General features: G+C 41.1%; 1 protein-coding gene across 2 annotated transcripts in view; it reads right to left on the reverse strand.

The window, feature by feature from the left end:
- The window catches only part of CACHD1 (cache domain containing 1), a 199,990-nt gene that overhangs the window by 28,106 nt on the left and 148,069 nt on the right, over positions 1-23,815 (reverse strand). For both annotated transcript variants that reach the window (XM_035018363.1, XM_035018364.1), the window contains exons 8-13: positions 18,538-18,687; positions 14,143-14,376; positions 10,102-10,251; positions 9,022-9,145; positions 8,077-8,194; positions 3,838-4,006 (exon numbers count right to left, since the gene is read on the reverse strand). In XM_035018363.1, the coding sequence (XP_034874254.1) occupies positions 3,838-4,006; positions 8,077-8,194; positions 9,022-9,145; positions 10,102-10,251; positions 14,143-14,376; positions 18,538-18,687 (945 nt within the window). The remainder of the gene's footprint in view (positions 1-3,837; positions 4,007-8,076; positions 8,195-9,021; positions 9,146-10,101; positions 10,252-14,142; positions 14,377-18,537; positions 18,688-23,815) is intronic.

Raw genomic sequence — 23,815 nt, forward strand, 5'->3', positions numbered from 1 at the left:
TGAGAAGTACATTAGTTGGTTTATGCAAAGCAAATGAGTCAATAAGTGTAAAGCATGTAGGATGGTGTTGGCACATGACAAACGCCTTGTGAGTGTTAACTACTATTATTCATATTGGTACTGATATTTCAAAAGAAGGAAAAATGGAATAGTGGAGTCAATGCAAAAAAACCCAAAAAAAACCCCAAAAAACTATTCTTACAGACAGGGATAGCCAAACTTGGCATAAACAAAAATTTGGCTGGTCCTACCTAAGAGGAAAACCCAGTTCTCTATTTAAGACAGAAACCCTCACAATGAATTACATTATGAAACAAAAACACTACATCTCTGTCTGTGAAATTTCCCACTGTTCAATTTTATAGTTTTAGGAACTTTCAGAAAGCACTGTCCACAGTCCTGTGTCTCATCTCATTTAAATCTGTCGGTCATTTTTCATTCCTTTTGTTAGTTCTCACTCACAGTGCCTTATTTCCTTGTGGCCTGGCTATCTCTGTACAGGACAGGACACTGTACTTCAAAACAAATTTGTAGAATGAGTCGAGTCCTAACAGGAGCGGGGGAGTCCTTCCTCTAGAAAGGACTGTTATTTGCTTCTGCCAGGCACCAGACCCCAGGATGAGGCAGGGTGGTAAGGCGGAGACAGCTCTCAACAAAACAACGGGATGCTGGCCCAGGTGCTGCCCTGTGGGACCTCCATACTCAACTAGTCCACGACTAGTTACTGTGTGAGGTTCCTTAGACCGCTCAGGTGACAGGAATCCCAAGTCAAGGGCTTCTTCAGTTTCAATTCATACTCACTCTGGAGATGTAGTTCTTCAGGACCTCTGCTAAAACATGTATATGTAGTGGGTGAGAGGGAGGGTTTTCATGTGTTAGCCTCCACATTTGGGGGGTCTTGGATTTGATTTCTGCCTCTCCCCCAGCCCTAAGAAGCTACTCCCTAAAGCACAGTTTAATTTCCCAGTTGTTTCTTCTGGATTGGTAAATAGGTGCATTGCAAACGTGGCTTTAAATATTGGCTTTCTTCTCTGGTTTCTTATATTCTCCTAGACTTTGGTCTAGTTCCTAGCTACCATGTTAGTTCTTTGAAACTTTTCAGAAAGTTTTTTTTTACTCTCAAGTTTCCATCCATTTTTAATTGTCCTCAGTAGGATAGATCAGAATTACGTAGTTTGTCATTATCAGAAGAAAGTGCTTCCAGTGATGCTATGTCTGATTTAATTCTCATGATACCACATGGGACAGCCGGGGAGATTAGTATTATAGTCCTATCAAGGAGAAGAAAACCAGAAGCTTAAAAAGGTTCGGTTGCCTAGCAGCATGCTATGGATTCATGTGCATATGCTCATGGGGCCTTCTGGGCACAGATGCACTAGAGAGAGCATTGTCCCTCTCAGAGAGCTTAGGAACCAGTTGGAGACTAGAAATTTTTAAAAAGAGGAAAACAACAGAATAAGAACGATACAATAATGCAGTAAATGTCAAAAGGCAATCCATAATACTTCAGGGACAAAGGAGTAGGGCCAGAGATTAAGGGGAGAGACACTTTGGGAGTGGGCCTTTCTTGTAGTGACAGAGACTGGGCATTTGAGCAGAGGCTGCTGCAGTGACTTGGGTTGAGGGAGAGAAAAAAACCAAGACACAGGACCCAAAGCTTTGTGTCTAGGAGGTAGACACATAAAGCTACACACATACATGTATACTTAACCGCACTGGATGATGTACACTTAAAAAAATTCCTCTTTGTGTACCAAGACAGACAATGTCCCTCCTTCAGCCCTCCTGATGGGGCTCTGACATAGATTCAACACCTTACCTCAAAATCCCCATCATCGACGAAATTAGACGGAAACCACTTTTTTTGCCATTGTCTCCCTTCTTTTTCATTCCTTTTCCATTAGAGTTTGAGTATCCTGCTTCATTTTCATTACCAACTAAACTGTCCTTGATGACCCCTTCACGTTGTCCTGAGGAGGTTCTACCGCCAAGGTGAAGTTGGGTGGTACAGTGGGAAGAATGCCCAGTGAAAGTCAAACCCTGGCCTATGGTCTGTCTGTGTGATCTAGAATTCATCCATTAGTCCTGCATCAAGTCTTTGAGTTGATAAACTCTACGTTTTGTGAGCATCTCTGTGAGGCAGTACTGCCCATCTAGAATATGATGCAATCCTCAAGTGTAATATAAAATTTTCCAGGAGCCACATTCGGTAAAAAGAGGTTAAACTAATTTTCCTAGTGTATTTTATGAAATCCAATATATCAAAAACATCACTTTACATAAAAATTAAGTGTTTTACATTTAAAGTAAATCTCAGCTTGGACTAGCCACACTTCAGGTGCAAAACAGCCACGTGGCTAGCGGCTACCATTATCGAGCACTGTAGCTGAAGGGATTGTGCAAAGGAGATTTAAAAAAATCTAAGCTTGAGCTTTTTTCTCATCTGGCAATATTACTGCACTTCCCGGTCTCAAATTTCAAAACAGTGACCTCATTTTTATCAGCAGTTGTATTGAGCTTGTTCCCACAGCATATAAGAGAATCATGCCCATGTTGGCTATTCGGTGAGCATTTCTTAAAAATATGAATTAAAGGACATACATGCTCTTTTGTATAAAAGCAAAAGACAAAACCTCAAAACCTAAATGAAAACAAACAAATGGAAAAGCCAACCTTTTTTGACCGACCTCTTTGGCCTTCCTCAAGTTGTCTACGCTGTTGGAACATGCCGTAGAAGAGACAACTCAGTCTGGCCAGCTCTCCTGAGCTCATAACCAGGCAGAAACTCTACAGGATGGAATTTAAAAGATGGAACCCGAACACAAGGGCTCTCGTGTGGAATCTAGACACTGGGGACTTCCATCCTTGATCCTCTTCCTGCCTGTGCCCCTTTCTACTCAGTTTGCCCGTTGCCTAATGAGTCTTAGTGTTTTTGAACCCAAAGAATTTTCAACAGTGAAAAAGAGAATGCCTCTTTTATAGTACTATGAGTACCACGCAAACGCCCAGTATGTGCCTGGCACATGGTGGCATGCAATAAAAGAGGTGGCACCTCGGCATGGGAGGAGTGTGAGTCACATTTCAGCCTTGCTACTATCCTCATCTATAATAGGTCAACTCAAATGATGAAAACAAAATATATGGTACCTACACAGGTAAATTCCCTTTTCCTTTCTTGCAATTACTTGCCTATTTCCTAAGCTCTTTTTGAAGACAGGGACCCGTGGTAGACACAGATATGCTGCATAGGAATGCCACCCTTAGACCCCCTTTACTATTTCTCCACCTCTTAGCCTCTAGCCCTGTATCCCCTTATCTCCGTATCTCTGTGCTTGCCTCTACTGGGCCATACTGGTGATTCTCTGACGGACTGTCTCCGGGCTACTAAAACCTCTTTGCCTAGCATTAGCAGAAGGCTGAAAGATACAAAGGAATAGGAAAGTCCAGCTCCCTCTCCTGAGTCTGGGCAACCTCTTCAGGGTTATTTACACTCCAGAGCCCCCCTATAGCATTAGGCTGAGGCTGGAACTTCATCTAAAATCCGACTCTTGCTTGCTTTCTCCTCCTTTGCTCTCCTGTTTTCCTCCCTTCTTCCCTCGTTTCTTCTTAGAGCCCATCCTGAATAAATCAACACACAAATCCTCGTCTCGTTATCTGCCCGAGAACTGGATCCAAGGCAAGGCCTCCAATCGTTTTCACGTCTGTAGACCCCAACTGGCACTGCTGCTATTCGGTATCTGGGTTTTTGTGGTCTGGTTTGATTAATTCAAACCGATACTTACGGTGAGTTGCTACGAGTCAGCCCACAAAGGAAGCTGAAAAGAGCGAGGGCTTTACCTAGAGTGGCCAACTGTTTGAAGTGAAGGCAAGCACTAGGCTGGCCCAGGAGGTCCAGCCGGTGGTAGAGCAGCTTGCTGCTGGGGACAGTGTTGAGGTTCTTCAGTTGCTTGACAGGTATTTCCGGTTGTATCACCACAATACAGAGAATAAAGGAAGTGTCCTGTACCTGGAAAAGTCAATAAAAAATTTCTAACACTATCCTAGAGATAGTGACTTTGCCTACATTATTTTCTGCTCTGTCTCTGTCTCTGTCCCACACAGAAAAATATTTGATGAGTGAATGAAAGCCATGAAGACGGGGTGACAGAAACTATCTCTGGCAAAAGGTTACATTATCTATTTTTTGTTTTCCTTTCTGATTAAGGGAAATTACTGTATGTAACAGAAAATCATGGAGCCAATGAAGGGATTAGAAAGGAATCCCTTTGGAACAGCAACCCCACGCCTCTTTTGCTTCTTTAGGCTAACAAATCCAAGCTGGAACATGGCATAAGAATACAGCACTTCCTTCTGTTTGGGTTTGAAATGCATTTTAAGATACAGAGTTGGTTTTGCAATGAGTATTCCGAGAATTGACTGTTTTGAAAGCCAATTATGAAAATACACATGCAGCTCATACAGAATCTGGTTTATTCATGTATTCCTGACTAATGCTTTCTCCTTTCCTGGATGGAGATGAACAGGATCTCAGACTCATGAAAAGTCCAAATCCCATGGCTCCCTCACAAAGGCTGCTTGACTTGTCATTTCAGACCGCAGTAGGTAAACATTCTAGAGCTTAGCCTAATTTATTAAGCTCATATGTACAAATAGGAGTACTTCCAAGTCCACTTTGCTCTTAGACGCTTAAACGAAGTTATTGGGAAGAGTGTCCACCAAAGAATAAAAAAACAAACAAACAAAAAACCCCGCAATCTACTTAATTCTAGCTCCTTAACTTAAAAATACAAGATAGCCAAACTTCTGTAAGTTCATTATATAAGGAGACAGGCAGATTCTATTTAAAAGATGGTTGGTCAATAAAGGGAACGTGTGATAACCAGCTAAGTTAAAACTAAAGGACAGTGAGAACTAAAGCAGCCCAAAGGATTTACTTCATGATCAAGGAGAAATTTTTAAGTAGGCAGGTTAGAGTTAAGTGTAATTTAGGGTTTATGAAGATGGTTGCAGGATCTTTTTCAACACAGGAGAAATTTGCATCTCTGTGGGATTGCTTTCAAGTACTGCTGCCAAGGATATTCAGTTAGATTAGCAAATTTAATTCTTTTTGCCCACCGCCTCCATTAGAAAATGATAGCATCCCATAGTGGCATTTACGATTTCCTGTCTCACATAGCCATCCTTTGTTTCCTGCATTACATGTTCCAAGGAGCCAAACGACAAGAACTTGGCCAGAGGGACCAGAATGTAATTGTTAGAATAGGGTCTATCCTGTTAGGAGATAAATTAAAAGGTCCCCTAAGCGTCCAAAAGCAATACTTCAGAAATAGTTCCTCGCTGGAAAGGAAAACGGATTTTTCTTTTTTTTTTTTTTTTTAAGATTTTATTTATTTATTTGACAAAGAGAGAGATAGCGAGAGCAGGGACACAAGCAGGGGGAGTGGGAGAAGGAGGAGCAGGCTTCCCGCAGAGCAGGGAGCCCGATGCGGGGCTCGATCCCAGGACCCTGGGATCATGACCTGAGCCGAAGGCAGAGGCTTAACGAATGAGCCACCCAGGCGCCCCAGAAAACGGATTTACAATACAGGTCTTTTTTATCATGTTCTTAGCTGAAAAAAATAGTCTTTGCATTAAGGAACCAAAATATATCTATAAGGGCTCTCCATGATTGGGGAGTGTTTTTTTTTTTTTTTTTTCACTGACTGCCCTTGGGATTCATGTTTTGAAGTGAGCCATGCCTGCATCACACAGGAACACAGTAATACCTTCTGAAGGCAATCCTTTCTTCTGGCTCAGCATGCAGCCTCCTCACATGCTCAAAGATGGACTTGGGCTGCACAGTGACAGAGTAGTAATCTCTTAGCGCTGCTAACATAATCTCTCACATTCTATTTAAATTAATTCAGTGAAATAATCCATCAGTATCGGCTCTATCTATGGATGCTAAGCAGTTTAAATAATCATTCGCAACACAAGCTAAATCTATTTGAATTACATTTAGTAGAAGAATCCATTTTATTCCTGAAGACAAGAGGAGTATCTGCTCCCCTGCCCCCAAAAGTAACAAAAAAGAACTTAAAATTATTTGTTCATATTGCTAGGTAACCAGGCCAGCCTCTTTAACGTCTATCTCATTATTTATTACCTCTTTAATTTTTCACTTAATAGTGATGTTCTTGACACCTTTGGAACTCTGAGAAAGCTAACTACATGATCATATCCATTTGGCTACAGAGAATGGCCAAAATTCATCGATACCACTGAAGAAAATCTTAAGGAGATAATACTTCTTTCCAAAATGTTAACAGTGGGTTTATTCACTGTGCAAAAAAGGTCTTAAAAATGCTCATATCTCCTTCTTTCTCTTTATTTTCTTAAGGATTTTATTTTTAAGTAATCTCCACACATGGGACTCGAACTCACAACCCTGAGATCAAGATTGCATGCTCCACCAACTGAGCCAGCCAGGTGCCCCATCCTTCTTTCTCTTTTAATGCTAAAAAAATATTAAGGGAGATATTTTCTTGGGACGCAAATGAGTTGCTTTCAATCAGGACATACTAGAGATAAACAACCTCCAATTTCAAATATAAAAAGTATTTTTCAATGAAGTATTCTGGGGTGTGGTTTACCCTTTCTGATCTGAAAATTAAGCAATTCATCCTTATGTTAAAATGTATAAAAATAAGGGTAGATGGTGCAATCATTCTTAAAAAAATTCTGAAAATGAGCTGAGTTTCAAAACAGACTTTGACCATTCTCAAATCTGTGTTACCAAACAATAAAACATCAGTAGAATTAGGCTTGTAAATTGTGCATTTCTCAAAAGATTTCATTTATTATTTTGTTTGCTTTTGTTTCCCTTGTAGAAATCAATGTTGCCATAATGATGCTTTAAGAATGGAACCAGAAGAAGAAAAAAAGAACGGAACAAGAAGGTCGGAGGAGAGTCCTATCTAAAGGCATGTTGGCTACTTCCAAATTCCTGTCATTCCAATTCCTATCATTCCAGACACAGACACTGGATCAAGTTGTCTGTCTGCATCCACCACTGGACTGGATGCTCTCTGAGGGCAGAGAAAGTATCCTTCCTCTTTATCCTTCTTAGCTCACTGGAAATGTTCAGTAAGTCATTCTTAAAGGGATGAATATGTAGATCCATTTGGAGACCGTGGGTTAAACACGAGATATGGCCAAGTAAGGGAACCTCTAATATGACTGCATTTTAAGTTGATGATAAGTGATTAAAAGTTGATGATAAAAAAATCAAAGTCCACTCTGCTTTTGGTCAATTACAGTATGAAGGGCCCCATAATAGCATTTCTTTTCGGCTGGGAAGAAGGAGTAAAGGGCAGCAACATGAATAACGTGGGCAGTGTGTACTCAAACCTCTGACTCCTTGGTCAGAGGCTATCTGAATGAGGCTCGTCAAAGGACACTGAAGGAAGTGGGGGCCACAGGTGGTCACTTAACTGTCCATCTGCTGGTGATGAATATGAATAATTCAGCTTTGCCTTGAAGAATGTCAGTAGAGGGCATTTATGCTTTTGTATTTCCTTTTCAACCCCTAACTTTCACAATCTGTGTTTAAAATGATAAACAAAACAAAACAACAACAATAACAAAAAAAACACCTCACTGGATATAATCTAAAGGTATATTGATAGGAGGACTGTTCAAACAAGTTTGGTCCATCAACACGGTGCAACACTACACAGCCATTAAACATGCATGCACATGCCCAGCTAGAGATACCTGTGTATGAATAAAGAATGTTCTGGAAACTGATAAAAGTGGTGGCTTCTGGGGAATGGCAGGTCAAGGGTAGGAGAGAGGGAAGGGCAAAGTTTACTTTTTCCTTTGTATCCTTTTATACAATTTAACTTATTCCACATGAACAATGATTCGTTTTACAAACAAAAAAGGAAAAAAAATTATAGGACATCTGTGGAATCTCTTCTTTTTCCCATTGCTTTAAAATTAATTAGCAACATTATCAGACCTAAGTTCCCGGGAATTTCCGCATAAATGGCAGTGCACTCTCCAGCTCCTCAGGCAAAGCGTCCTGCAACTCACCATCTTCCAGGCATAGCTCACATTATAGGCCTCCTTTCCGGTGGCTCTCAGCTTGTTTATATGCCAAGACAGGGATGAATTCACAGGGACTGCGATGATCTGACTGCCCAGAGGGAGGCTGCGTTGGCAACAGAATGAAATACTTCAGGCAAAAGATAGAATTAAGCACTTAATTAAAGGCAGGGAAGAAGCTGTGAGTCAATGACCACCTCCTGATTTTGAAAAGCAATAAAGCTCATCACTTTTGAAAGAGATAACGTGAAATTTTCAATTTCGTAAAAGCATGATGTCAGCTCAGCACTAAAATATTCCTTGCTCTCTACGCCTGCCCCCCTCCAAATTCTAATTCTTTCCAGAGACAAACTTGTCTCAAATCACTGTCATTAATTTACAACCAGTGAGCACAAAGACCCATTCTCTATAGGTTACCATCTGCCAAAATAATGTATCATGGTTAGAAAAAATCCAATCTGTTTTTTATTTCAAAAGAAAACGTTGTATATGATTGTGCTGTCAACTTGGAATGGACACTATTTTGCCAAACTATTTTTCTGGCATGCTGGAAAGCTGGTCCTCAACCTTTTATTTTGCCAACATTTTTCAATTTAGTACAACTGGAGTTTTTCTTAAATGGGGTAACATATATCCGATTTTACAATTAATGGAAACGTGAACACAGAATCTGATTTACAAAACATTTTCCCTAAATAACAGTTTTAAGAGAACTTACCTGTTGTTACACAAAGTAAATAAAATTTTATTTTAGTTACTATTCTTATGAAAAATTTACTGAGTATACTTTTGATAACATTAATTTATATATTTGTTTTATACCCTATAATAAACACTCACTCATATTTGACCTCAAGAGGTCCTATTTTTCAGAAAAAAACAAAAAACAAAAAACAAAAAACCCAAATACTACAACTTTCACCTTTTCCTTACCTTAGGATATTTTGCCGAACCAACTCAAATTTGGGGATATTTTCATAATGAATGATGTCAGTATGAAGTGGGGGTTCTGATAGTAAATATGGCCTGGTAAGAGATGGGTGCATAAGTGTATACCCTGAAATAAGAAAACAAAAATACATGCTATGGGAAACACGCTGTAGGAAGTATGGATTCTAATATAAGTGCCTTTCATACATTTGAAATGTGGGATACTCTGGGATGACTGCCCAATACGCAACATCTCAGTACGCAGGTCACCAGTCCAAGAAAAACTGAATTTGTTTTATGAGTTCTTGCATAACTCTTGAAGTACAGAAAGATGCCTTAAATTACAGAACAACTGTCTAATCAAGAATATCTTGGAGGTACTGGTCATTGGGGTTTTTTCTATAAAAATGTTCTAATCTATTACATAAACTTTAATGCCAGTGAATTTAAAGATAATGACATAGAAAAATAAAATCCAAAGGATCACTTTCTATATGTCATTCAATCCTCAAGTCTAATTTCTTGATGTTTAAGTAACTGTTACCTACTCCTTAGCACAACACAGAAACAAATGAGGTTTTTTTTTTTTTTTTTTAAGATTTTATTTATTTATTCATGAGAGAGAGAGAGAGAGAGAGGCAGAGGGAGAAGCAGGCTCCCAAGGAGCAGGGAGCCCGATGCGGGACTCGATCCCAGGACCCTGAGATCATGACCTGAGCCGAAGGCAGATGCTTAACCATCTGAGCCACCCAGGCGCCCTTGTTTGTTTTTTTTAAGAGAGAGAGAATCATAAGCATGCTCCATGCCAGCATGGAGCTCAATCTCATGACCCTGAGATCATGACTTGAGCCAAAATCAAGAATCGGATGCTTAACCGACTGAGCCACCCAGGTGCCCCTAGAAACAAATGCATCATTTTTAGATTCATTTATGGTTTCCATTACAAATGAGCAGTTCTAGTCTCACTATTTTTCTATAAATAATGTAATTTTCTTGCTTTGTTAGTATCAGAATATCTACAGATTATTTTCTTCAGGTTACAAAAAAGTCATTCTTTGCCATGATTAATTTTTAGCAGATTACCTTTGTCATCTATGAGAAAAGTATAGGAAGCCAAAGAATCTTGGTAATACGTCACGTCTTCAAGGATGTAAGCCAAGTTCACGTCCACACCTACAATTCCCAGGAGTAGGTTTCCAAAATAACAGGGTTTACTTACAGTCATTATCAAACCTATGGGTTAAAAACAAAACAATCCAAAGGATAGCAGAGAAGGCACTGAACAAAGACTGGAGCTATCCTCTAGTGAATCACGAAGGCTACGATCTGCTATCTAAATTCTGCTTGGAAGAGGTGACCTGTGTGATCTAGGAGCCAACCACTGCCTCTGCAGACAGCATAAGTGAACAAGACTGTGGGGCATGGAAAGTCTTCTGTGGGGTTCAGATACCACAGTTAATTTTGGAGGCAATTTATACATTTTCCACTATTTCTTCACCTAAACGGCAGGACAGTCCAGATCAGAGCAAAACAGCAGCATTTACTACATGATTCTGTTTTCTCAACTGGGGAAGAGTCAACGGAATGTGAAAGACCACTGGACAAGGACTCTGAGAATTTGGGTTCTAGCCTAGCTGTGCCCCTTTATGTATTGTACATAAGACATGGATATAACTTCTCTGAGCCTCGGTTTCCACATCTGTTTAAAGAACACAGTGGTAACTGCTTGACTGATTTTTAGGGGTAAACCAAAAGAGATTATTTCATTAATATAACGTATCAAAAGACAAAAAGATGAAGCGAAAAAACCTGGAAAGGTACCGAATCTAATAAGATCTGACCAATTACAACTCCAAGCAGCTCAAGGAGACACTAAGTTTCCAAAGGAATCTATTTCTAGTCACGGGGGTTCTGAGGTCCTTAACTTTTACCTAAAGGGCTAGGCAGTAGATGCTTTGGACCAGTTTCTGTTGCATATACTTAAAAAAAAAAAGCTTTAAAAATATAAATGGCATTCTCAGCTCACAGGCCATACAAAAACAATGGGATAATCAGGACAGGGAAAAGCAAAGGCAAAGAAAATGTACAAGAGGAGAGAGCGTGAGTAGTGGGCTGAGTGCGTGGCCCTGAGCATCAGGACAGCGGGGCTCTCCTCCTGGCTCTCCTACTGAGTTAAGTGGCACCACCTCTCTGAACTGGGTCTCTTCATGTGTCAGAGACAGAATGATCTCTAGCACCTGGAGCAGTGCCACAATCCTATGGTTCTAAATAAAACTCGAAACAAGAAGATGGATGGTTTCTCTCCATCTTACACTTGTATTTTCCTGCGCTTAATGGCAGGTTCACGACTTAGCAGCATATCAGAAAGCCATTCTTCTATCAACATCCAGAAAAGGGATTTGGATACTTGAAGACTCCTGCAAAAAACAGACTTCCACACAGAGAAAACCATGCAGGTCCACTCAAGGTATTATTGAACTTGCTGTGGTCGCAAAGGCCAATGAAATGTATCACTTGGTAGGAGGAAGTAACACTGAAAAACTTTGTGAGAAGTTATGCCCAGTTATAAGGTAAGTTCTGGGGATGTAATATACAGCCTGGTGACTATAGTTAACAATACTGTACCCTGTATTTGAAAGCCGCTAAGAGAACAGTTCTTAGAAGTTCTCATCACAAGAAAAAAAATGTTTATGCGAGGTGACGAATGTTAACTAATCTTACTGTGGTGATCATGTCACAATATATACATATATCAAATCATTATGTTGTATACCTAAAAGGAATGCATTGTTCTATGTCAATTACAAATCAGTAAAACAGGAAACAAGAAAAGTTGTGTGCTGTCTATTATAATTTCAAAGGCATTCTTTAGGCAGTCAACAGAAGGTTTTAAAAATGTATTTTAAGGAGGTTTTTGCCCAGGTATCCCTGGACAAATGGGTTATAAATGATGGGAGCAGCGCTTGACGGCTAGGACAGAGACAGAGGTCATAACCTGCATGCCATGCTCCCCTGGGCTTGTGTCTAAGATTAAAGCTGTTTTCATAGAGCAGTGAAGGACAACAGAAATACTCTGAGACCATATGCTCACTTCAGATTTCTTTGGCTATGTTGCGAACAAGCCTGAAAAAAGAAACACAATCTTACTTTTCAATTATCAACTCGGAGAGAAGACCCTTCATTCCATTGTGGCAAATAAAGTATGCTAAGCTCTTGTTACCCTTAATGAAATCCCTAAATGCCCTCTCTACTTTAACCTAAAGTACATAGATTTACTTGTTAAAAGAAGTACGTCCAGTCACCAATATTTTAATCTGTGGGGGTTTTGAATGACAGCCGTGTAAAAACATGGGATTCCCTAGGCTCAGCATCCCCGTGTTGTGGAGTTAGAAGAGATGCCACCCACTCGTTCTGGGGACTGAAAATACAAACATGAAAGGCATGCTCTAGTAGAGGAATGGGACAGACCAGTAAAGGAGTCGCTGAAGTACACCACAGAAGATTCAGAGAATAGGCCCTGAGGACTACACTTTGGAAAGCATCAGCCAACAAGGAACCGAAGACTTGCCCACAATTTGACTGAAAGCCTTTGGGTAACTCTTGGGGTGGTAGAGGTGAATGTTATAAAAGGTCCTACTCTACCTGATATCACTAATGGTAACAGGATTTGACTGCATAAAACCCCGAGCTTGTACAGGACTCGGTTTCCACATCTGCCTTTGTTCCTTTGACACAGTATTAACATGATTCATTGATCTGTCTTTCTCTTATCAGACTTACATGCTTGTTGAGGGTGGGATGTGTGCCTTACCCATCATTGCCTGACACAAGGCTTGGCTGGCACTCAATACTGTGAGCTAGATGCATAAAAGGTCACTTGCATTTACAGCTCAACATTTCCCTATGAAAGGAAATAACCTTATCTAAAAGTGGGAGTTTCTATACTATCCACATCTGTGGGCTCTGCCAGAATTAGGAAGGATAAAAAACACTGATGTGTAGCAGAGGTTACCATATTTCTTCCTTATGGAAAAAACCTGTTTACCTAATTTCTAGAAAACATACTCTCTAGGCCTTTTTATACATGAGTTTTGTAGGGATATCTGTATTTGTGAGAGTTCCTAGTTACTGGAACATAAAAATAGGATCTTATGTGGTGACGGTATCTGTCTGGCTAGTAATCAGCTTCCTCATCCCTCCTCTCTGTCAGAGAAGAAAGGGAAGCATGTCGGGGAAAGGATAAACAAGAATATGAGGAGGGAATGAAAAAGGTTGTACTTTTACTGATCATATATGTTGGCCAGCCTTTACTCTAGGTGCTTCACATATATTAGTGCATGTCGTCTTCACAACTGCCTTGACAGAAATATTCTTCCCATTTCATAGGCCAGGAAAATTAATCATGTGAAGGTTAAACACTTTACCCAACATCATATGAGTAACTTGTGACATCAGGATGATGATGATGATGAGAGTCATAATAAAAAGGTAATAAATCAACAAGAGCAGTAATGATTGTTGGGAGGTATGCCAGGCACCAATAAGTCTAATCCTAATAACCTAAAAGATATATTATATGAAAGACATTATTATATTTTAAACAGGTGACCAAATGGGAATGAATGAATGCGATTAAATAAATGATCAAGGACCACAATTTAAGAGGTAGAGCGGGGCTTGAAAACCTCTTATTGCCAAACCTGTATTGTCTGACCACCCCATGTTGCTTTACCTTTCAGGCTGAATCCTAATCATTTCTGAGATCTACCACCTGCCCTGCAAAGTCACTCTTTTGTTTCAGTTCAACAACTTGTGGATATGAGGGAATCCTCAGTAAGCCCCTCCAATAAACAGACCCATTATGTTCACTGAGGCTAGGGCAATGTGATAAAAATCGGGCTGGGGATTTCTGCTCTAAGATACAGTGCTACTGGACTGACGGCAGAGGGCTGCACCACCCTCTGACCAGAGACAGGGATGACCGCTCCCCTTGCCTGTCCAGACCCTCTCATGCTCACGGATAAGTGTTGGACAACATTTAAAAGTTACTGTCTTGGTGGACTTGTGTCCATTTCTTTTCCCCTTTCTTTAGTAGGGGAAAGAAAGGACTTTCCCCAGACTCACCATCTCCCATCTCATCAGAGAAGGGAAGGCTAAAGACCGCTTCATCAATCATCCGGTTGGGAAGGTTGGTATAGAACCTGCCGACCGTGGTCTCCAGGTTACTCAGCTGGTTCAGCACCATCATGCTCCCCTTAATCACAGGCAAGGCTGTCCGGTCCAGCACGCCATACTTCCCTGAGTTCTGTTCAGCCAGATCTCTCAGAAAAGCCAGCTCTTTTAAACCAGTCACCCCATCTGAAATGGAAAGCCAAAGGTAGACAGTGTAAACCAAAATGGTGTATATCCCTACAATAACCTTGCTATTTAGATTTAATAAGGGCACAGATAAAATCCTGCAATGCCAAAGGGGTCTTGCAGAGTCAACCTGGACCCAGACACAGTTACCAATTCTTGCTGAGGAACATAGCATGAGGCAGTCTTTCCTCAAACAGTCAAGAGGGCAAAGGGATTCTTCAAAAGGCAATGATGAAAACCACATGAGTAAAAATAAAGGAGCCCCATTTGGCAACGATATGTTCTCCCCTAAAAGTTTAATTTTTCTGCATTTAAAATTTGAAAGCAAAAGTAGTGATTAACAAGTCTGCATTTAAATTAGATGAAGCTGTAAGAGTTTTAAAGGATAGAGGTTTATTATTGCATTTCTTACCTCTTTGCCTATTAAACACTTGCCAAAGTCTCATGGAACTAAATGGAAGAATTATGTATTGCATTTAGTGATGCCCCCAAACCCTGTGTCTTTAAGCTCATTTTAATTACAAATGCTTTCATGCTTGATACTGTTAGGACAGTACTGGATTTGATTTATTTAATGTGTATTTTCTACATTTAAGGGGTTTTAAAAACTTTGTAAAAGATTTAGGCATACTGGGATGTATTGTTCTACAACATCTGTAATCTATAGCATAAAAATAAATTTAATAAACCTTTTTAAAAATTTTGGTTTGCTATTGTTGGAACACAGTCAAAAGGATTACTAACTGATCCCATATGGGTGCCATTGTAAACAAATTCAAATGATCTCAGTCACTACTGAGATTCTACCAATGAGTTTTAAATAGGCTTTGCCTCATGTTCTTTAACTATTTAGCCTTTAAAAAAACATAACAAAACTGAAGAGTTCATGGTTCACCTACCTTATGTGACTTTATCATTTCTAACTAAGGAGTGTGTATACTTCTAGCCTGAAGTCCATTTCTAAAGTCATGCAAGGATCTAACGCATATAATTTCCTTCTTAACATACTGTATTTAGATAACTTGGATTTTGCTGGGGCAATGATGCTAAGAAGTCAGAACCAGGTCCTTGCTCCCTTTCTTTGATATGAGTGGAGATAGGGGAGATGAGTGGTACATTCCAGAGTAAAAAAAAAAAAAATCACAAAAGCCATGATTGATCCCTGGCCTTATACCCTTGAGAAGCTCCCAGAAGTGAATGATAAAAGGTGACAACTCAAGACAATAAACACATTTCCTTTCTTTGTCATGTACTGTTTGACTCTCTCAAATGTAAAAGAAAAGTAACAAATGGGAACATCTGCTAGGCAAAGAATAGCATGGGATAGGTTATCAAAGATTGTCTATTTTATGTACTACATCATGATATGAGTGGTAAAGGTGGCAGTGGGCTGGCAAGATGGGTAAGTATGGTAGATGGTTCTATCACCAATATGGTCATCCTGGAGACTACATTTCTGGGAACCCCTTTCCTCTATGTTTCTAGGTTAAAGGTGGCCAAAACTGAAGTGCTAGAGATTTGAGAGGTGAAACAGACACAGAGGGACCAGCATGTTCCAGTTTGTCTTACCCTTCCCCAATCTGCATTCAGTTCCCTTTCTCAGCTGCTGGCTGGATTGCTCAACAAGGGTAACCCTGGGCTCATTCCAGATGTTTCAGTGACAGTCTACAGGGGTACAGCAGGTATGAAGAGCCAACAACCTCCTGTAGACTTCTACGCAGACCTCCTAAGTGGTCTTCAATGTTCCTAGCTTTCAGACATCCTCACAAGCTCCAACCCATACCAGAGCTGGTTACTAAATACTGGCTTGTCAACTCCTGTTTCTGATCTTTACTTTCTCAATTTTCTCAATTATGTACACTCTAATTCTGGTAATAAATTCATTACATCCAAATTCTCATAGTGGCCCTGCTTCCCTACCTGAAGCCTGATTGACAGAGTAAGGGAATGTGTCAACCTTAGTGAACAATGCTCACAGACAGCATTTGGAGAGGGAAACCCGGCAGTGAGGATGTTGTGTCTAGCTAGATTAAAGGGAGAAGAAAGAAGAGATAAAGGTGGTCAGAGGGAAGTAACCAGAGGTTTTAAAAGACTGTCCTTATCAGGGGCATAGCAGGTGCTCAAGATTCTCTAGTGTGAAGATTTAGGACCAGTGAAGAGATGGGTGATAGTGAGGAAGCTTCTTTACTCAGTATCTGCCTGGGCAGACCTTCAAATCTAATGGAAAATAAGTGATCACTATCTTTTATGTTTTCTTATACCTGGACTACTGCACTGAATTCATCTGCCTTATCTATCTTTCTCAAGGAATCACAAGCTTCTTGAGGACAGGAACTTTGTATAATACAGCTCCAAAACATCAGTGCACTATGTTACACACTGTAGATTCAACAAACTTTATTTTCTTCCCTTCCTCTGTCCTCCTGCCTGAGTCAAAGAAGCTAAACCATAGGGAAAAAGTAAATGGCACCCAGAGATAAGACTGAAAGGTATGTGCCCCAGGTAAAAAAAATAGGCCATCCTTGCCTACCTCAGCTGTGCTCAGCCCTGTGCTCAATGCTCAGAACACAAAGAGAACTAAGACACAGTTATGTATGAGAACCTCATGCTCATGTAAAGTGGAGGGAGAAGGAGAACAGTATGTGAGCACATCATTCATGGACGACACGCTTAACAGAAGTAAGCACAACACGCTGGGGGACAAGGAATCCTGAAATACTGAACAGAATACTGAAATACTGAACACTGGCCCTGAACTGGAATGAGAGAGAAGCACGTCTGCCTTTGCAGTGACAGGAAATCACACAAACTTTAATTCAGTCCTTCAGTCGGCTTTCAGGACCTGTTCTTGATCAGGTACTGTGTTAGGAACCTTTAACACATTCTATCTTGTTTATTTATTATCACAGCAACTCTAGGTACGTTTTATGATTTTCATTTTACAGATATAACTGAAGCCTAAAGAGATTAAGTAACTTGCCATAAGCACATAGCTAATAGATGGGAGACTGGAACTCAGAACCTCTAGAACTCCAATCTGAGTTCTTCCATGAAGAGCCCACAAAATATCTAGAGAAGAATCATGCTGACCCAAACACAGATTCTTGAACTCCGCCTAAGCAGATCTGAATAAAAATCCAATTGTACTGCCTGGGAGTCTGCATTTAAAAAAATAATCTCCAAGTAATCCTTAGCACATTAAAATGGGAACCACTGTCCCTAGAGCCACATGGTTCTGCATGGAAATCGAAGTGGATGCAACAAATAAAAGACCATAGGTGGGAAGAGCTCCTGCATCAAGACGTGGCCTCTTAAAAACAAGAGAATACAGTCACCCTGAACACTGAGGGTAAGGGGCCTGAAGACGCTCTGGGGGAAGAACAATATGCATTAACAGGTGAAGAGACAGGGCGTAGCAGAAAAGCTAGAAAACTGGGCCATAGTCAGACTGGAGGACATGCTGAAGAGCAGAAGGAAAAAAAACCAAGTACTTCCTCAGATTTGCCAATTTACTAAACCCTTTCACATACTGATTTAATAGCAACAAAATCAACCTTCAGGAGTACCTACAAAGTGACGCACACTATCCTGGGAGTTTACTGTACACCAGGGTTACTCTTCGCAATAGCCCTGTCACGTAGGTAATTCTTATCTCCATTATACAGTTAAGGAAGCTGAGGTGGAGAAAGCAGCAGAAGAGGCTTTAGGTGGTGATTCTGCAGAGAAATGTGATATTCACTGGCTCGGGTATACAGAAGAATCTAGGTCAGTATTTTGGCTTCCTGAAGCTTAAATCAATGAGCTCGGTTAATAACCTCCATGCAGTTTCAAAATCCAAGAATATGAAGAACTGAAAAAAAAAAAAAACCCAAAAACAGAGCGGTACAGAATCCTCTGCAAGACCACATCACTGGAGAAGGTTTAGAAATGAGCAGTTGGCTGGAGAGAGAGAGAGATGAAGAGAGAGTGACATCCTAACACATGCCCTGATTACGAACGTTAGGGAGAGAAAGGCTTGGGCAGGAAGCTGCTTGGTGGCCTCTCTTCTTACACCCTTCTTCAAAGCGCACGCTGTTAGGGTTCTTTTTTTATTTTTTCTGAAAGCAGCATGCACTTAGAGAGAACTTTCATCTGAAAGAAAAATCTCGAAACACTACCTACCATTCATGAGGGCATAGGTGAGAATCATTACGGAGTTGTTTAGAAAGCTATTTTCTTCATTGATGACACGGAGAGTCGCCTTTTTATCTTCTTCTGAGGAGTCCTTTGATGTAATGCCAGCTGACAGGTAAATTATGACCATGTCTGTATCTAAACAAAAACATACAAATTGAACGTTACGTTGGATTCCGGCTAAAGGCAGCAGTTCCGTTTCCTTTTCATTTCCTTTGGACTTTCCCGCCTTGAGGACCTGCCAGGCCCAGCGTTCGGCCTCCTTCCCATTTGATGCTGGGGCTTTCATCTCCCTGACTCTGCGTCCCTTCCATCCTGCCCTGTGTGGGCAACGAGGCCTCATTTACCCAGTGTCAGCTGAAGAGATGTTCCTAATAAATTTACTAGATAAAAGGAGGTGATTTCCTTTAGGCACTCATGGTGTGGTAATTCAGCCATCCCAGACAGAGTGCTCTCTTGCCTTCTGAAACGGAGGATTCGGGACCTGATTGATCCTTTCCTCACTGACTGAGAGGCTTCACCAGGAGCCAACATTTTTGGGGGTGACTAGGCTTTAAAATGATGGTTCTACCACGGGCTCTTCAAACATGAAAGGTTATTGGTCCCTACACTAAGTAGCTCCAGAAACATTTTTGTTTTTAAAATTCATCAGTGTAGGAATGCCTGGGTGGCTCAGTGGGTAAAGCGTCTGCCTTCGGCTCAGGTCATGATCCCAAGGTCCTGGGATCAAGTTCCGCATTGGGCCCCTTGCTCAGCGGGGAGTTTACTTCTCCCTCTGCTTGCCACTCCCCCTGCCTGTGCTCGCTCTCTCTTGGACAAATAAATAAAATCTTTAAAAAAATAAATACATAAAATTCATCAGTGCAGAAGAACAGTAAAAACACAGACATGGGAGCCAGGGTGCCTGTGTTGAAATCCCAGCTCTGCTACTTTCAAGCTGTGTCTGGGTAATTTTAGGCAGATTTCTTACCCGCTCTACACCTATATTTTGTTGTCTACAAAATGGGGATAATGACAGTACTTACCTTCATAGGGTTGCTGTGAGGACTAACTGGTTAATTTAAGTGAAGAGAGACTCCAAGGATAATGGCAAAGAGTAAAAGAGAAAGAAGCCTCAACACACCCACCCACCCCAATATTGGTCTGAAGCAGCACCTACGACTCAAGATTAAACTACTCCCCAACCAGGGCTCATAAGCAGAGAGATTGAGAAGGTCATTTCAGCTCAGTGTGAAGAACTTCCTTCAAGTGGATTTACTAACAAATACAAGTAGTGAATTTCCTACCGCCGGAGACATGGATGCAGAGGCTGAATGACTACTGTAACGGAGGGAGGGAAGTAATCGAGCTGGACTTCCACATTGTCTGAGATTCTTTGGTTAACTATGTATTTTTATTAAGATATCCTACACAGAAGTTTACCTTTCTATTGAGAAATAAATATTCATATGTTATATGCTTCTTTCTTCAGGTCCTTACTGCTGTCATTTAGTTGAGGTTGCTTTATAGTTTCTGTGGTAGGCAACCCCCGTTGGTCCCCCAGTGATCCTACCTCCTGATATCCACATTCTTGTGTAGCTGTCTCCCTCTGAGTGTGGGCTGGATTTCGTGACTTCCTTCTCGAGAACAGAATACAGGAGAAGGAATGGGGTGTTCTGAAATAGGCTAGGTAACACGAAGCCAGTGGCTTTCACTGTGCATGCTCTCTCACTCTGAAGGAAGCCAGAAGGTATGCTGTGAGCCACCCTCGTTGGAGGCCAGGCACTGAGGCCCTCAGAATTGAGTTCCCCCAGCAACCACGTGAGTGAACTTGGAAGCTGGTCCTTCCCAAATTGAAGTCTGAGAGAATATCAACTCTGGCTAACAGTCTGACTGCAACCTTATGAGACACCTTTAGCCAGAGGTACGCAACTATGCTGTACCCAGATTCTGGACCTACAAATACTAAGAGAGTAAATGTTTAAAGTCACTGAGTGTTGGGAAATTTGTTACCCAGCAATAGGTAATGAACGCAGTTAGTTACCCTTTTAAAAAATATCTTAACAGTGATAAGGATACAATGATTGAGTTCTCTTCAGTTTGTAAATTTCCATTTTAGACTTCGAAGCATCCTTTGTTATACAAAATTGAATGGTTAGTTTATGTTGTATCAATGTTGTAGACAACTGAACTGAGATTAATAAAACTGAATCCAATAAATAAATATAACCTAAGTTGCTATCTCTTATTCACTACCATAATTTAATATACAAATAAGTTTTAAATCCATTCGATGCTTGAATAATTCTCTAATACTAGCTGTAAATTTAACTGTGCTATTTATTCATCAGAAATTAAGAAGTGAATGCTGATGCAAAAACATCCATAAGCTTAGAAATATCTATCTTAAACTGGATGTCAATATTTTTCCAATGATGTAAATACTGTCTTGTAAATTATTCCGTTAGGACCCCAAACATCTCATTTAAGGTTCAGACTTGGGAAAAAAAAAAAAAAAAAAAAAGCAACAACACTTGACTCCCTAGTGGGGGGAATACAGATATACCATGAGGCTGATATGAAGTATGAGACAAACCGTCACCCCAGGGCAAAGGTACCGTGTGTGATAAATGCCTGGACAGCCGTAAGACTGACCTGAAAGAGAACCTTTGAGTTTTCTTACTTAGCTTCGTGACTCTAGATAAAATATGCTGTCCCGGAGGCACGGGCCCATTTCTGGAAAGCCAAAGGGCCGGCAGTCAGCAGCCTCCTGCTGTAGCCACGTACCTTTTCTTCCCGTCCCAACAAGAAGGCACACACCCTGTCAGCATCCTCATGGCCTCTGCCCAGCCTGACTCTATCCTTGCCCTGTCCTTTTTAGATAGCAGATCTGCCAAATTTGGTGTGATTTATTATTATTTTTTTTCCTTATTAGGATGTTCCCCCTCTAGTCAGTCTTAGAACTACACCTTGTGATCAGCAATGTTATGGATGAGTAATAATTATAGGGACTTGGGGCAGAGCGAAGACAGCATGTAACAGGAAGAGAATGCAATAGCTTCCACTTGCCAAGTCCCTGTCTAAGCTGCTAGCATGTCTTGAGGTCAATATTGAAGGGGAAAAAGCAACTGAAATTTGGGGCTCTGCCCCTGCCATCAGATCCTCACTCCTACCTAACCATCTTATTCCTTCTGCTCTAAAATGACCTACCAACTAATCACCCCCAGAACAGGCAACCCAAATATGTCGATGGTATCAGTTACAGCTCTACCACGGGACTGAAAAAGAGGCAGCCCTGGGTAAAATTTTTAGATATTCTCATTAGTGCAAAGCAAATTTGTACAAAGGCACCATGATTAATGACATGTAGCTTCTGTTCATATGTCTACTAACCTGGGGCAGATACTTCACTTTCATGCACAGGCTAATCCTTAACAACAATCCTACAGGGTAGGTCTTACTCATTAGAATAACTCCACCGCACAGTTTTAAAACAGCACCGGGGGGGCGCCTGGGTGGCTCAGTCTGTTGGGTGTCTGCCTTCAGCTCAGGTCATGGTCCTGGGGTCCTGGGATTGAGTTCCACGTCGGGCTCCCTGCCCAGTGGGGAGTCTGCTTCTCCCTCTGCCCCTGCACCCCGCTCATGCTCTTTCTCTCTCTCAAAAATAAATAAAATCTTAAAAAAAATAAAACAGCACCAGGTACACGGCAGATGCTAAATAATTATCTAGGTAGTGAACAGAAGCAAGGATGTAGGGTGCAAGCTCCTAAGACGAGTACATAGACCCCTCACTATACTGCAGCCAAGGCTAGTGTGGTCCTCAGCCATCTCGGCTTGAGGTCAACCCAGATGTTTGAGGTATCTTTTCTAGTTTAGCCAGAGCTAGAAGTCTTATAGGAAACTGAATACCATAACAACCACAGCTAATATTTATTTATATTTATGATGGAATCCTGGATCTTATTATCACCCCCAGTTTGCAGAAGAGGAAATCAGGCCTGGAGAGATCAAATAATTTACACAAGTTCGCAAGTTTAGAAAAATTTCAGAGAAGGAATTTGAACCCACGTTGGTTAAAGTCCAAAACCCACATACTTAACCACTATGCTAAATTGCCTGAGAACACCTCAAACCTCTCCTTAATAAGCTGGACAATGCTAATTTCTGATGTGTTTCCTTATGCAATCTGTGTTTTTCTCTGCACTGTCAGTAGAAGCAGAGATATAATTTAGGAACATCTTACTTGGCTTAAAAAGGACTCCTTTGAGCATTTAAAAAACAGTGCCCTCAAAAGCTGTCCAAGTCTGTGATGGTCACTCTTCTTGCCACGTTTTTGTTTGCCAGCATTAAGAAAAACCAAAAAAACCCTGAGGAGAAATGCCTCCCATCAAGGCAGCCTTCTGTTAATGTGTAGTGCAGGAAAGTCTGTAAGAAGAGGTTTAATGAGGTCTCAGTTTTAAAGCTGGAACAAATGTCAGCATTTGAAAACCAAGGGGGTGCACATAAAAATCCGGCTTCCCCCTTTTTATTTTTTTTTAAAGATTTTATTTATTTATTTGACACAGAGAGACACAGTGAGAGAGGGAACACAAGCAGGGGGAGTAGAAGAGGGAGAAGCAGGTTTCCTGCAGAGCGGGGAGCCCAATGCGGGGCTCGATCCTAGGACCCTGGGATCATGACCTGAGCCGAAGGCAGACGCTTAACAACTAAGCCACCCAGGCGCCCCTCTGGCTTCTCTTAAAATAGAAGATCTGGCAATGCTGGGCAGGCCCTCCTACATGGCAAGCACAGGCTGCACAGGACAGTGGGCTTCTCCATGGAGTATGCACCCTCTAGTTGACCACGCTCCCCCAAACGATCCTCACTGACTTACTTTGGGTTCCCTTAACTCACAATCACTGGCAGGTCACAGCCAGTCCAAAAATTTTCTTCATTATTTGAATAGTATAATAATCAAAATTGGACTTAAACTCTAAGGGTAGTTTGATGACTGAGGAATCAAGTAGAAAAATCACTCCTGGTGAGGAATGCTGACAGGTAAATGGCCCTGACCAACTAGCCAATCTATCTTGATAATCAGGAGGTAAATCTTGTCCACTGGCCTTCTTGAATCGTGGACAACTTGACACTCAGCCATCCTGTAATATTGGTCTGTGGGTAGCTGATACTTGCCAAGGCTAGTTGGCAAAATTCGAAGATGACCCCAATGACCCACACCCTTGTAGAAGATTTTCCTCTTGAGGGGGCCTGTAACTTGCTTCTAACCAACAGAATATGGCAAAGGTGA

Source organism: Mirounga leonina, unplaced genomic scaffold (genome assembly GCF_011800145.1).
Source record: "Mirounga leonina isolate KUSES-001 unplaced genomic scaffold, KU_Mleo_1.0 Mir_173, whole genome shotgun sequence".
Lineage (NCBI taxonomy): Eukaryota > Metazoa > Chordata > Mammalia > Carnivora > Phocidae > Mirounga > Mirounga leonina.